The 15,059-nt window shown below is 34.3% G+C and overlaps 4 protein-coding genes across 4 annotated transcripts; 3 read left to right on the top strand and 1 right to left on the bottom strand.

Moving 5' to 3' along the window:
* Positions 1 to 238: 238 nt before the first annotated feature.
* LOC106110936 (glyoxylate reductase/hydroxypyruvate reductase-like) lies at positions 239 to 3,385 on the top strand. The gene is made up of 8 exons (XM_013292896.1): positions 239 to 437; positions 532 to 627; positions 1,144 to 1,280; positions 1,352 to 1,541; positions 2,297 to 2,460; positions 2,538 to 2,702; positions 2,877 to 3,002; positions 3,226 to 3,385. The coding sequence occupies exons 2-8, from the start codon at positions 557 to 559 to the stop codon at positions 3,342 to 3,344; spliced, it is 972 nt and encodes a 323-aa protein (XP_013148350.1). The 5' UTR covers positions 239 to 437; positions 532 to 556; the 3' UTR covers positions 3,345 to 3,385.
* A 920-nt stretch (positions 3,386 to 4,305) lies between these two features.
* LOC106110935 (glyoxylate reductase/hydroxypyruvate reductase-like) lies at positions 4,306 to 7,946 on the top strand. The gene is made up of 7 exons (XM_013292895.1): positions 4,306 to 4,586; positions 5,042 to 5,190; positions 5,446 to 5,635; positions 6,338 to 6,501; positions 6,718 to 6,882; positions 6,958 to 7,083; positions 7,584 to 7,946. The coding sequence occupies exons 1-7, from the start codon at positions 4,417 to 4,419 to the stop codon at positions 7,703 to 7,705; spliced, it is 1,086 nt and encodes a 361-aa protein (XP_013148349.1). The 5' UTR covers positions 4,306 to 4,416; the 3' UTR covers positions 7,706 to 7,946.
* A 193-nt stretch (positions 7,947 to 8,139) lies between these two features.
* LOC106110764 (ragulator complex protein LAMTOR3 homolog) lies at positions 8,140 to 9,219 on the bottom strand. The gene is made up of 3 exons (XM_013292663.1): positions 9,099 to 9,219; positions 8,835 to 9,027; positions 8,140 to 8,743 (listed from the first exon to the last, which is right to left on the bottom strand). Exons 1-3 carry the CDS (start codon positions 9,140 to 9,142, stop codon positions 8,603 to 8,605), a joined length of 378 nt encoding a protein of 125 aa, XP_013148117.1. The 5' UTR covers positions 9,143 to 9,219; the 3' UTR covers positions 8,140 to 8,602.
* A 310-nt stretch (positions 9,220 to 9,529) lies between these two features.
* LOC106110892 lies at positions 9,530 to 14,313 on the top strand. Its single transcript, XM_013292840.1, has 3 exons — positions 9,530 to 11,299; positions 11,777 to 11,992; positions 12,928 to 14,313. The coding sequence occupies exons 1-3, from the start codon at positions 10,027 to 10,029 to the stop codon at positions 13,245 to 13,247; spliced, it is 1,809 nt and encodes a 602-aa protein (XP_013148294.1). The 5' UTR covers positions 9,530 to 10,026; the 3' UTR covers positions 13,248 to 14,313.
* Positions 14,314 to 15,059: the final 746 nt, after the last annotated feature.

Raw genomic sequence — 15,059 nt, 5'->3', positions numbered from 1 at the left:
ATTCATCGCTAGATGGCGCAAATACATGGTATCAACACCTGTTCTTTATAAATTCAAAAATTTGATTGGTTTACAACTTCAAATATATTACGTATATGTGATAAACAAAAATAGATGTCTTATGATACGAATTTCATATCTTATTATATCTACATCTGACATTTACGCCATTAAAATAATTACTACATGTGTTTTAGACAATGTACAATGTAAATTGATGTCATCACTTCTCGTGACAATAGTCGTTGATGCCGACTGATTAATATAACAGATGGTAACTTGTGGAGAAAAAGGACAGTTTATTGAGATCGTGTTGCTAGTGAGCACGTGAATATTCATAAAAATAGTTTAAATTAAATTAGGAACCATATTTTCAATTTCTTGCAATTGAATTGCATTTAGGAGACAAAGAGTAATTTACTTTCAAATAACAAAAAGTGAGTACATTACATATTTTTATTTAAAAGAGGTTATAACAACATAATATTTTTTACATAGACACCATAACTGAATCTTAACTTTTTGCTCCAGAAACAACTCTCATCATTTCCACAAGATGGCGCTGAAACGAGTTCTAATTGTGAATAAATCATTTCCTGAAGTTGGATTGGAGATATTAAAGAAGAAGTAAGTAATCGAAATTATTTAAAACGTAAATTAAGTATTAGATGGTCATTCAAATACTATAAAGCCGGGAAATATACACACTACAAGCATAACTTCCTAGTTCCGAGATAATTGTTATTAACACGAATAAATGTTAAATTGAACAATTATCCTGTTAAATGAGGTTATGCGTTTTCCCCACAAAGTAATATCCTTATTAAATTCTAGGTAAATAAGACCATTTAAACGAGTTCGCTGTTATGCACCTTTTTAATAAAAAAACGACTGTTTGAATCAAGGTACTTTTTGTGCTTCACGCAGTTTTTTTTTTCGTAAAATGTACCAGTAGTGGAACTATGCCTAATAATGATACCAAAATACAACTCAAACGAGGTAACACGTCTGTTAGACACTGACATCATAGATTCCGGAAGCAACCCCACAAGTGTGACAGGCAAGAGTTGCTGAAAACCGATTCCTATTGTTTTCTATCTAATAAGCCGTTATCATCTTACGATATTAATTTTTATTTTTTAGAGTAGAACCTATCGTTGTGCCGCATTTAGATTACGAACCTGAGAGCTTGCCGGCAATCAAGAATGCTGTACACGGTTGCGACGCTATTATTTGGAACACAAAACATCAGTTCACTGGGGAAATACTGGATCTTGCAGGTAGCTGAATAGACTGAACTAGCAATTTTTAATGGCTTTAAAATATACAAATAGGTTAATACCCCTTCCAGGTCCTAAATTAAAGGCTATTTCAACGATGTCTTCTGGCACTGACCATATTAACCTAAATGAAGTGTTCACACGCGGCCTGTTGCTAGGCAACACGCCACATGTCCTTGACAATTGCGTCGCAGATATCACTGTCGGTCTCCTGATAGCAGCTGCTAGGAGATTCAAAGAAGGGATTGATGAAATTATGAGGTATCGATTATAGAGTAGGATAGTTAGTGTTAAGAAAAACTACTATTGTAATTTTTATATAATATAAGGTGGCAAACGAGCAAGCGGCCACCTGAATCCACCGAAATGGAAAGCGACCGCTGTCCATAAGCATCCGCAATTACAGATGTGTTACCTACCCTTAATTGACGGAGGAGGAGATGCACATAAAGAGGATATTTCCCCTTCCTATGCGTCTCCTCCATCGTCAAATCCACTTTTCCTTTCCATCCTTTCCTCTTAAGAAAAGGGTTGAAAGAGAACGGGACTAAAATTAGGCCTCCGGCACCACACTCATCAGACGAAACGCGGAATTGCTTCCACTTCGCCTGTTTTCTGTGTGGTCGTGGTATTACTACGGGCGAGCCGGCCCATTCGTGCGAAGATGTTAAAGCGGGCTTTACCATTGTTAAATATTGTTGTCCTCTTGCGATGGATATTATGTCTCGTAGGTACTTATCTAATTGAAATATTCTTTCAATATAATCAGCGCGATCGGAGAATGCTAAAATAAAATTTCTATAATCAGAACGCAAACGATTTAAACAAGTGCCGTAAAATTCCACAACATTTATGTTTTTGTAAAATCTCATATACGACGTAGATAAGAATATCCAAACACGGTTATCATTATGTAATACAAAAGATAATATTACACTAGTAATTCGTACAAACTGATATACAATTACAATTTTATACAAACAGAACAAATTTCATTCCATTCGTTCTATTTCCAGCGGTGAATGGAAGTACGGCGTGCAATGGTCCCTCGGGCAGGATATCTCCGGGAGTACTGTCGGCGTCATCGGGCTTGGTGGTATCGGTCAAGCGGTGGTAAGGAGGCTGAAAGGCTTTGATGTAGCTCGATTTATTTACTCTGGACGGAGTGAAAAGCCTGAAGGTATCTGACTGCGATTCATTAATTTCTTCATTTATTCCTACTTTTGTTTATTCATTCTTACCGTTGCGCTTTCACAGCAAAGACTCTGGGTGTAGAGCGAGTGTCTTTGGAGCAGTTACTAAAAGAGAGCGACTTCGTGCTCCTCTCTTGTCCACTCACCGATGAAACTAAACATCTTATCAACGCAACTACGTTAAAGTTAATGAAGAGAAACGCCGTACTCGTTAATATCGGAAGAGGAGGTGTGTGTGGAATATTTTATAGTTCTTAACACGTTCAATGGTACGTTTTTATACGAAATGAACCCGTACGAGTGGTAACGATTCAATTTCTTCTCATGCAGTCTTTTTCTTTCGATTCTCCTAATTTTATAGAAATATTCTTTCTGCCCTTTCATTTGGACCCCATGTATCCAGGTCTGGTTGATCAAGAAGCTTTATACGACGCACTCAAGGAAGGTCAGATATTCTCCGCGGGACTCGACGTGGTAACTCCCGAGCCGCTGCCCAAAGACCACCCTCTTCTTACATTGCCCAATTGCTGTGAGTATATTTTGAAGGCTACATTTCTATTACTTTATGAGTCAAAGTAAAATATTGCTTTAATATTTACTGCTTATCGAATATGATAAAAAAAGATAGTATGTGTTGCTAGTTTTTTTTATCTTTATTAAAACTTAACCTTATGTATTTTCCTGGCAAATCGTATTGGAATGTGTTAAATATTGCAATGGAATCCAATTAGAATGTATAATTTGTTATTCAGTCATAGTACCACATCTGGGCAGTGCAACAATTGCAACAAGAAATGCAATGGCGACAATATCAGCTAATAACATTCTGCAAGCGTTGGAAGGACAGCCAATGATGTATCCAGTGTCATAACCTAAAAATATTAATCGATTTTTTTTTCTATCCATATTCAATTATTACTTGTATAACTGCTAGATAATTATAGTAAATTATTTAATTAAAAAGTATTTGGATTTTCATTTATTTTATACATTCAAATCAATTATTTTTCTTCGTGTATTTTAAACATGCTGTATAGCTTAGTTTCGTGATTGAGAAATTTCCTCTCATAAATTACTTAGTTACTTCTACCTATAACCCTTCACTTCGTGAATAGAAGGTTATGAATTAAGGTCATCGTTTTAAAGTCCAGTATTAAACTCCTTAGTTAATTTGGAAAATAACAATAATACTATCCATAACCTGTTGCTCCGACCCTACGGGAGTAGGATAAGGAGATGATGATGATGATGAATCCATAACTAATTTTCCTTAATTAAAAACAAAAGCCTGGTTTGCTTGTTATTAATCTAAAAACGCCGACATATTCGTATCAATTTTTTGAAACAAGAGGTACCAACTACTATTGAATCTTGTCATTTTTCGTTTTTTAAAAAATATCGTTTTCTTTTGATTATGTTCTCCCAATTAATCTTCTTGGTACTCCTATAAAAAAATGACCGTGTAATCGAATTCAGTATGTCCACTTGGTATGTCATTGCTTAAAAAGTTTATTTGAACTCGAAAAGGCGGGCATAAAAATATTCGAAAGGGCAGGGTAAATACACTAATGCCAGATATGAAACTTATCGAATAAAGTCCTCAGGAGACTGCTAAAAGTCTTTGTTTTTCTTTTTCAATTGCCTTCTCATCCTGGAGGTGAAAGTTTTAGCATCAAAATAAGCAATTTAGCAATTATAGATTCCAAGCAAAAAATTACAAAGGTAACTGCTGTGCTATGCCAAATAGCATTATATATTATTTATTATTCGTAAAAGCAATCGACTTTGAATCAAAAGTGAACGTTATACAAATATACCGAGTTATTTCTGACTACCGGTCAGTTCCAACCCTGGCCTTGTCCCGACCGGGCGCCGGCAGTCAATAACGCTGTACACCTGATAAACGTCCGATATCAAAACGATTCGTATTCAAAGATAAAACAATGGTTAAGAAAAATGTATCAAGATTATTATTTGTCACGTTTATGGCGTCAGTATTACAAACAGCATTGTCTGTGGAAGACGTACCAAACACAAATATGACGAAATCACTCAAAGTTCTTGTCTCATCGAACGACTACCTCGACAGTGGTATCAAAGTTTTAGAAGAACAGTAAGTATATTTTATTATTAGTTAATAGATAAAGTAACATACTAGAATTTCTAACAATATTGTTCCAGATACTTTTAATTCAAGGTTATGGACTTACCTTGTTAATTCATTAGAAAATACAACAAGAAAAGAAACACAAACAGAACTAGTAAAAAAATCATTTATTTAGCGTATCAATTTTTAATAATCTTTTCCCAAATTCTAACTAAAAGAATTGAAATTTACTTGAATTTAATTTTTCATTTCATTTGAAGTACATTGTTGACGTTATGCACAGACCAAAAAAACTTCAGTTAGAAGACAGATAAACCAACATTATGGTTGGTATTTATTATTTTTAATGAAAGTCGAATTAAAATATATTTTTTTAAGATAGTGTGATAACCGTAATTATCTTTACTCATTGTACTTATTATAATAATGCACCAAATATTCTAACGTATATTTTTATTTAGTTTTACAGTTGTGAAAAGTCGATACCAAAACTTCAGCGAAGAAGGCATTACCAAAAATAAAGATGAGTTACTCGACCTTATTCCGGGATGCTCTGCGCTTGTCTGGGTCTCTCACCATCCCATTACTAAAGAGCTACTGGATAGAGCAGGTAAATAATACGTTTGAACTGTCAACGTTAAAGGTTATCGCTCACTCCACCTGAAGGTTAACTAATAACCGCGCGGTATTCACGTGTTGACGACGAGTAAAAACACTTCAATACATATTATGATTACCGATTTCTTTTGTCACAATGCTAATTCACATATCCTTCGTGATTCTATAAAAATGTTCATACATCGTCGGTTAAAATTATTTAATTGTAATTAAATGTTTCATGCAAACGAACATGTGTTGACCTCAGGTCCTCAGCTAAAGGTAGTGAGCACAGCGTCTGCGGGTTACAACCACTGCAACGTACCGGAGCTGAAGAAGCGCGGCATCAAGTTAGCCAACACGCCTGGAGTGCTGAGCGCCGCGGTCGCAGAAGTCGCCATAGCCCTCATGTTGGGCGCCGCGAGACGCTTCACCGAAAACCTTGATCAGGTGCACAGGTAAGCATGCATATAGAGGGAATAAACATTCATTATGTTTCGAACGAATAGAAGTGTAGATAGTAAAAGTATCGATATCTTATGATTTATCAAATCCAAGTTGTCAAGTGATACTGCGTGCAAAATCTAGAAGCACTTTGCCCGATTAGTAACCGTCAAACAGATAACGGTCTTTGATAAAAATTTATCTCGATAACAGTATGAGTGCTGTAACTGCATTGCATCCATTCAAAATAAAATAAAACCGTAATAACTAAAACTATGAAAGATAATACATCCATTAATTAATAGATGAATAGATCGCATCTTTGGTTTTTTTTTTTTAAATTAATAAAAAAGATAATACTTTAACAATCATGAACAATGTAGTTGGAATGTTAAACAATAATTGTGAATCAATTACATCTGTATTGTAAAATGTTACATAATATTTAATCACGTCCGATAACCATGTGTAATGTGCAATCGTTAAATATACTTCACGCATTAAACTTTTAATTACGAGTTGTAATACCTCAATGTTTGAGCGACAGATTTACAAACTGATAATATAACGTTTAATTCAATATTCTGAAAAAACACAATCCTTTTTTAGTTCAAATAACTGACTTATCATCTCATCGGAATCATAACCAATGACGTATTTCGCATTGTTAACAAATACGCATTATAATTTTAAAATGAGATACGAATTTCTTTCAGTGGTGAATGGGAAATAGGTTTCGACAAAGTCCTCGGACAAGACATCCAAGGCAGCACAGTTGGTATCATCGGACTGGGCGGCATAGGGCAGGCCACGGTCAAGCGGCTACGCGGCTTTGACGTTGAAAAATTCCTCTACACAGGTCATCGCGAAAAACCTGAAGGTACTTTACAAGATCAAATACATACATGTAGTTATGAACCAGAAATAAATTCTAACCTAAAAGTATCACAAGATATAATGATATAATGGCCAATATAATAATGGCCAAGAGTATAAAATGGATAATAATCTTTAATTTAATTTGCTTCTAACAACAACTAGAATCGTTTACGACTTTTTCTTGGTGAAGCAAATAAGTCTCTATTTATTCCCACAGCCAAGGAGCTTGGCGCTGAGTTCGTAAACCTGGACACGTTGCTGGCCCATAGCGACTTCGTGGTTCTTGCCGTGCCCCTCACCGACGAGACCAAACACATGATCAATAAAACCACGCTTGCCAAGATGAAGAAGAACGCTATACTCATCAACGTCGGTCGCGGAGGTAGAAACCATTCTGTGCAAGCAATAATACAGTATTTGTTTAAAGACAATTTAACCACATTTTCTTTATCTTTAGATCTAGTGAACCAAGACGATCTGTACGATGCCCTGAAGAACAGGGACATCTACTCCGCCGGACTTGACGTCACCACGCCGGAGCCATTGCCCAAAGACCACAAGCTGTTGACGTTGCCTAACATCTGTGAGTGCATCTACCTTCCAAATGTTTTTTGATGAATACAGTCAAGATCATACGAATAAAGTAGACTTTTGCGCCATGTCTGCAGTTTTATAGCTCATTAGCTGTTGCTCGCGAATTCTCCCGCGTGAAATTAAAGAATAATAAAGAATTATAGTCATGTTACTCACAGATAAATTACCTTTCTAATAGTGAAAGAATTTTTTAAATCGGCCCAGTAGTTTTTACATGAATCGAATACATACAAAAGTACAAAAATACAAATCTTTCCACTTTATAATATATTAGTATAAATTAGAAAAGCAAGATCAAAAAAAAACTTAGATGAAGCCATTCGAATAGTGAGTAGCGTTTTTTACCTAATGAACGACAACCTTTTTGAGGCTACCATAGACATTGGCGTTTAAAAAGATTATCTGATATGTTTTTATGACACTCAAAAAATTGCTGTAATTGTAATTCCTTCTAAAAATGTATGTATTTAATCTCATTTTTTTTTTCAGTTATTCTTCCTCACATCGGTAGCGCGACTATCGGAACTCGCAACGCTATGGCTGTGCTTGCCGCCAAAAACGTTGTCAACGCCCTCAACGGAAAACCTCTAATTACACCTGTATTGGAATAATTCATTATAAAATAATAACACTATTTATAACATTTAAAATGTATCTAATATTCTGTAACTATTTAATAATTACGTTCAAATAAAGGCTAATTTGAATGTCGCGATGTGAATTTGTTTAACATGGCCATGGCCACAATCGTCGTGAAGACGATGAGATACTGCCGTGTAGTGATAACCTTTACTAACTTAACCTCTTAAACATTTTAAAATGTAACAGAAACATTAAATAATTACACTTTTACTTGATGTTTACTTTTATGCATCTGTATTCCTGTCAGTATGGCTTTCCTGTTGTTAAGTCAAAAATGATATTATCTGTATAATTTATTCATAAACTTTTCAGCACTTTTCAGTATTGAATGGAACAAACACACTTATAATCTAATTACCATGAAAATAACCACTTCAGGTATATCAATGGTGAAATAATAACAAATTGATAAAAGCACTTTTATTAGGTAATACATGATATTTACAGATTAAAAAAAGTAAGTGGCATCAGAGAGAGAGACAGATTAATCTTATATCTACATAGACAAAACATTTTATGTATTTTGAATCTATAAGCTGGTATTGCATGGTTTTCTCAGAAATAGATGTGACAATTTGGACTAAATTTTAAATAATAAATCATGGCATGTGCCAGTTCCATTTTACTAAGATGCCCTACCCTTACCCTTTACAGTAAATAATTTATACAATATAAGGACATCTCATCGATTTCAAAATTACACTTCTTTTCCTCAATTTTAACTTAGTAATACTCGGAGTACATACATTTATATAATTGCCACAAAATTTTAGTTATACATATGATACAATAAAAAATAAATGTAATTTCTATAATATTTAACACAGTTATATGTTCATATTACAATATGGGAACATCTGTATATGCTATGGAGCATCTGCAACCACAGCTGCAAGATCTTTCAAAAAAGGTTCTATTTGAGTTTCCAATGACAGTATGTGGCCAGTGTTGCAGTTATCACTTCCGATGAACGTAATGACTAGTGGTAACTTATTCATTTGAATTACCTGCAAACATATGTTAATGTATAAAATCATCTCAGTGTGCAACAAATAACAAAAGGTAGTTAATTAACTGTAATTAAATGTCTATACATACCTGATAACTAGAGTACATGGAAATAATAGTCTTATTTCTCCCTAAACCAAGTTTACTTGCTTGGTCTGTAGCCATACCAAAGGTTGATATAAAATTAGGTCTTAAAGCTAAAGGAGGAGCCCTTTCTGTCACCGCACGTACAACGGGAACACCATCCCGATCAGTTATCAAAATACAATGTAGACCATTCACTCTGAAAACAAAAATAGTACGTTTCTCCAACTTTTTTTTTTACAAAAGATCTAGTAATTTTATAACACTTACTTCTCTAATAAATGGTTCAAATACTTCCTGAGATCGTCAACCATCTTTGTAAACAAAAATGTTTGTTTGTTGTTTAAGATATTCTGGAAAGAAATTTAAAAGCAAATCAACAATACCACAATAACATTAAAATAATGACACAAATGACATTGACTTTTTATTTTTTATATTGACAGAAATGAATATGAAAAGGAACGTAACGTAAGGTATGGCTCAGTCAGTGTTAAAATATTTTGTATGCTTTTTTAAGGTACATCGTGATTCAATGAGATGGATTTACATCAGCTGTATTTGAATTGATGCTGAACCTCACCTGTAGTTAATTTAAGGTCATATTTTCTATCTTGAACACAATTTTCAATGTTTTATAACATAGACAATTTAGTTCTATGATTAATATAGCAACATTACAACTCTTGAGAACAAAATAATTTGTTAATGGTCAAAATGGAAGAATAGAATTGACAAGTATGCGATTTTCGTAATTTATTTTTGGATACGTAAATGTTTAAGGCCCTTTGTAGTGAAAAAGTGTGTTCCTTTATGGGACGCATAAGGAAACATAACATATGTAAAGAATGGTTTTAAAAGTCTCTTAAAGTGTATTACAACTGATTGAAAAATAGTTTCGAATGATGATAACAAAAGATATAAAAACTCATTCTTGTCTCGTTATGTGTTATTTTTCGATACATGTGTGCAGTTAAGATTAACAAGTCATGAACGTTTGCAAAGAGATTAACTAGAGTATGTATACGTAACTACGAGAAAGTGATTTTAAGGACTGTGACGTCACAAGCGAAAGACAATAAATTACACTGCATGTACAATGTTTTTTGGTTTTTGCCGGTGATCAGAAGTGTATCGGGAGCCGTGGTGAGGGCAGAGTTCGCGGCGGAGTGGTCGGCCCCCGCGAGGATGGGCGGCGATGTCTGCCCCCTCCGGAAACGCTGCGAGCCCCTCACCGTGTGCATGTACTAATATATCGCTTATGCAATTGTTCCATGAACTAAAGCAAAAGTTTCCTGGTGTCCCTGATCATGTGGTATCTAGTACTATCGAACTGTATTGCCATGACAAGCAAGCCTGTGAGACACATCTCCATCGGGAAGTCAAGGCCTCCCTAACTCACGCTTATCATGCGTCCTCGTCGGCCGCCGCCCGACAGCTCAACGAGCTTAAAGTTAACGTGCCTGTGAAGTGTCGCAACCAGCCTATAGTTAAACATGAGGTTGTGAGAACATCAGCCATCAAATCTGTTACTTGCCAAGGCCCACAAAAAGCTATCATAAGCTGTAATTCAACAGCTGAAGAAAATGATAAGAAGGTAAACACTGATGCTAATCAAAATGTTGTTGAAGATCACATTGATAATGAAACAAATAAATGTCCTTCTCCTATCACAATTATAAATATTGATAATTGTTATGCTAAATATAGTGCTGAGTCACCAAGTGATCCTGAACTCACCAATGATAATAAAAACGAAGTAAACAGAAATCACGGAAAAGAAGAGACAAGCATTGAAATAAAATCTGATGCAACACAGCCTGAAAGCACTAATTACAAAATTTTAAAAAGCAACAAAATCAAGTGCAATTTAAATGAAAGATTAGAGAAAGGAAAGGAAAAGAAGACTATCAAAAAGGAACCACAAACTGTTAAACCAGCGGAAGAGAAGCCCAAACGACCCAACACACTTGATTTTATAAAACCCAATCCAGATATTGCATTTAAAGAAACTTTAAAACAAGAAAATCCAGAGCCATGTAGATCAGTATCGCCCGCTGTTTCAACACAAAAGGATAATCAAAGCAAAGAGAAACCTAACACATACAGACGGGAATGTGGTTATCCGTTAAATTTATCTGTAAATGTTAATTGTCATATGGACTTGAGTCGTTCGTACGTTGATCCTTGGATGGAAGATTACGAAAGTCCAAGAGCTATTACATCAGTTAATTTAACAGTTTGTACACCAACTTCGAACATGGCTAGTCCAGTTAGAGAGACAAGAGATGACGACGGAGGTTTCGAAGGGCATGTAACAGTGACGGTAAGCCCGAGCACCGCAAGGCCACCGAGACGTCGTGCTCCACCGCCCCCACCTCCTACGCAGCCTCCTCCGACTAGACTGGAGTCTCCGAGACCTTCAAGGACTGCCCCGGAACCACCAACAGGGTCAAATCATGGGACTATTGGTATGTATAATTATTATCATACTTTAATTTAATATTTAGTTGTAATAATACAGATAGTAAACAAAATCTTGATGGACACATAAGCTACTAATTTTTTTTTTATTTCAACATATTTGCTGGCTACTATTATTATCATCTAATTTCTTTATATATGATGCAATAAACTTCTCTTGTGTAATATAAAAAAATAATCTAATATGGAAATTCCATTGTACACAATCAATTTGAGTTTGTTAGTTGTTGTTATGACTTATCTCTATAAAGTTATGTATGTACAACACATGTTACTAATATTGTAAATGTGAAAGTTTAGAAGGATGGATAGATGGATGTTCGTTAGGTATCTTTGAAATGGCTCAATGGATATTGTTAAAGGTATAGATGTAGAGGATAGTCTGGAAGAACCCATAGTCTACTATTTTTTTTTAATTCTGCGGGTGATAGCTAGTTTTTAATAAGTTATCAAAAAATTTCCAGATCGTTCACTAATAGAGAGACAAAAAGAGCGCCTGTCAAGGCTTGCTACAGCATTAGCTCAGGAGAAGAGCAGAGTGGCGCAGCTGAGCCGAGAGACGCAGATATTGGCGGCACCTTCGCCCTCCCCCACTGCCGCACAGAGGCTTAAAAACTATGTTGAACGACTACGCGATGAATGTAACACATTGTCAAAGAGATTAGAAATGGCTAACAATGGTAAGTTATTGTTTGTTTTTTAAATACCAATTTTAATACATTCTTTTAAAATTAAATATACAAATTGTGATAACATATATTTGTATTTGCTATTTTTTTAATTTCACCCGGGCTAAGTCTCAAGCAACAGCTGCTTTAATACTATTAAGCAATGATCTAACTGGGACAAGTTGTATTACTTTCTTTACTTAATAAGTAATTTAATAACAACCTAATTAATGTGCCAGAAATTTAGATTTTTAAACATGTTATTTCATTCCAACAAAAATAAAAAATTACAGAATATTTTGAACATATTTCTTGTTACCGATTATTATTAATTAATAAAGCATTTTCCAATCCTCCATTGAATATTGTTTCAGAGTTTGATTCTTTTACCATCAATTTTTATATTTAAATGAATATGATGAACAGTGGTTCATTTCTGTTAAACATTACCATAATATGGTTAAAGTTTTTATATATAGTGTTGATTAGCATTGGATATGTTCTCTAATTATCCAAATTTATGTTAATGGTCTTAAATTAACATTACAATAGTCTCAGTAAATGAAAACATACCATAGTTATGTAAATTGTAAAACAAACGAAAAAAAATCAGATTAATGTAATTCATGGAAAGGAATAGTTTGTGGCTATAGAATAGTTCGTTCAGAGATAAAATAATTTGTTGTTTAATAAATTTAAATCTGTGTTCTTAGCACACTAGCTGTTCCCATACAGCTTCATCCGAATTTTTTAATTTATTTACTTCTTAAATTAAATAGGATGAAAATATGTAGCCTATAATGTGGCATAAGTGTAAGGCTTTATATTAAAATAAGAGTTATTTAAAAATATGCTGTGATTGCTAACATCCTACATAACAAAGAATGTTTTTGCTTTATTATGTTAGTGTAGATACATAGATATAGATTACTTTGTAAATATTCCAGAGCCAGAAGATTCGGATAGCTTCTATAGGAACATCTACACTGGTCAGCGGCCGAGCGCGATGTGGCAGTGCCACATGTGTACCTTCCGCAACCACGAGCTGCTCACCAAGTGCGAGGAGTGCGAGATGCCGCGCATACTCGTAGGTACGTCCCCCTCCAGGAACCACGACTCGGGCTTCGGCTCCTTCCGGGACAGGAACCGTAGGGGCATCCCGCAGACCTCGCACCTCCAGGTCGAGGATATGCCCCATGTTAGAGAGTCGACGTTCCCCAGTGTGACACAAGCCTTACGATCACAGAGTCTGTCACACGCTCCCTAAAGTTCACCAATGTTCCTTCCTGCCTTAAAAAAGTGCCTATTATGAGATAAAAGTGCCTATAACGATGCCTAGTCAGTGCTCAGGTATTTTTGGTGTTATTTGAATACTAGAAGATAACAGGATTCTGTGTTGTGGTGTTTGAACGTTTTAACCCCAGCATGTGATGGCATGCCAGTATCGGACGATTTTGCCGATGAACATTGTGGTTTTTGCCCTTGAGATTGTTCCTGTTTTTGTTATTGACATTTCAGAATTGTTTGCATGTGTGTTCGTATAATTGACTGATTTTAACCATTTAGGCTAAGCTTATGTGTAAATTTGATTCTGTCCACATTTGAAGTTTTATTAGTAGTTACGAATTTACGAAGGCTCTAGGGTATTTTGATTATTAAATTTATTTAAATTTAAATTTTCTATGGTTATTAGAATTAAGTTGATTAATGATGAAATAAGAGATTTATATTTTTACAAAGTTAGTACTTTATAATTTTAATGGAAATTACTAGTATGTTATTAGATAAGTTACGTTTATTTATTGTTCTTAGTATCAAGGTGAATTACATTTGAACATCACAATTGACTGGTCAAACAAGAGGCATTATAAGATCTCAATATAAGACTACAACGCCTTGCCAAAAATCTGTTTAAAGTATTTAACATGAAAAATTATGGATTTTTTATCTTTGCTCAAAGATTTTCCTATTGCTCACTATACACGCCTAAAACTATCTCACTGTTATATTTCTGACGCACAATGATTTTGCCAATAAAAATAACGTTACTCGATTTTAGAAACAAATTGTATAGACCAACTGAGTGGTCGAACATTTCCGGTTTTGTTAATGGTTTAAAATTTTAAAATGTGATTGGCGTAATCATATCTTTTAATTTTTATTCACATTATCATATTGTTAAAATAATATTTATATATTTTTAGTGTAATGTAGTATAAAAATATTATGAAATGGTACAAAACGTCAATGTGCCTTAATAAATTCTAAAATTCAATTGTGTGAGACCTAAAAATACAATAGATTCTTATTGCTGATAGCTGTTCCCGTGCGACTACATCCGGATAAAATTTTGAAAATTTTATTTTATTGTTATTTGTCAAATTCTCAATTGGAAATGTCAAAATGACATGACAAACCTTGGCAATCTTACTTCCTTGATGTTGGCAGCAACTTATGGTCTCTTTCCCACATTAGGGTTTTTATCCAAAATATTTACCCCTAAGTTTAATGGCGTAAAAATATATAGCCTAAAGCGTAACGTAAGTGTAGGGCTTATTATTAAAAAAAGAATTATTTAAAAATATGCTGTGATTGCTGACATCTTAGGCAACAAAAAAGTGTGAGTTTACGCTTTATTATAATAGTAAGTATAGAAGGACTCTTAAAAAATGATGTCCCATTCCTTTTTGAGTAAAGTGAGGCAACAATAGATGTTTTTACGTCATCGACAGTGGAAACGCACGGTTATCAGGAAAAAAATTACTGAATAACTAAAGAATTCTGAATTTGACATATCGTTTTTTTAGGAATTACGGTGGATTAGATTAAATTTATCAACACTTTAGCATCACAATGTAGGGTTTATCATTCAGTTAGGCGTTTTTAGATGTGCTTTTAAGTAGGAGAATTTGATATTTTAAAATTTTCACTTTATACACTAGTTCTGGTTAAAATGGGTATTGACAGTTTTTTGTTGTCAAAACCCTCTTATTATATTGCATAATTGTTACTAGTAATATAGTCAGCATTAATCACATTGAATTACGATCAACGCAGTGACTGTAGTGGTTTAAAAGTA

The sequence above is a fragment of the Papilio polytes genome, unplaced genomic scaffold (assembly GCF_000836215.1).
Source record: "Papilio polytes unplaced genomic scaffold, Ppol_1.0 DF824191.1, whole genome shotgun sequence".
In the NCBI taxonomy this organism is placed as follows: domain Eukaryota; kingdom Metazoa; phylum Arthropoda; class Insecta; order Lepidoptera; family Papilionidae; genus Papilio; species Papilio polytes.
This window is presented reverse-complemented; position numbering and strand designations above follow the sequence as displayed.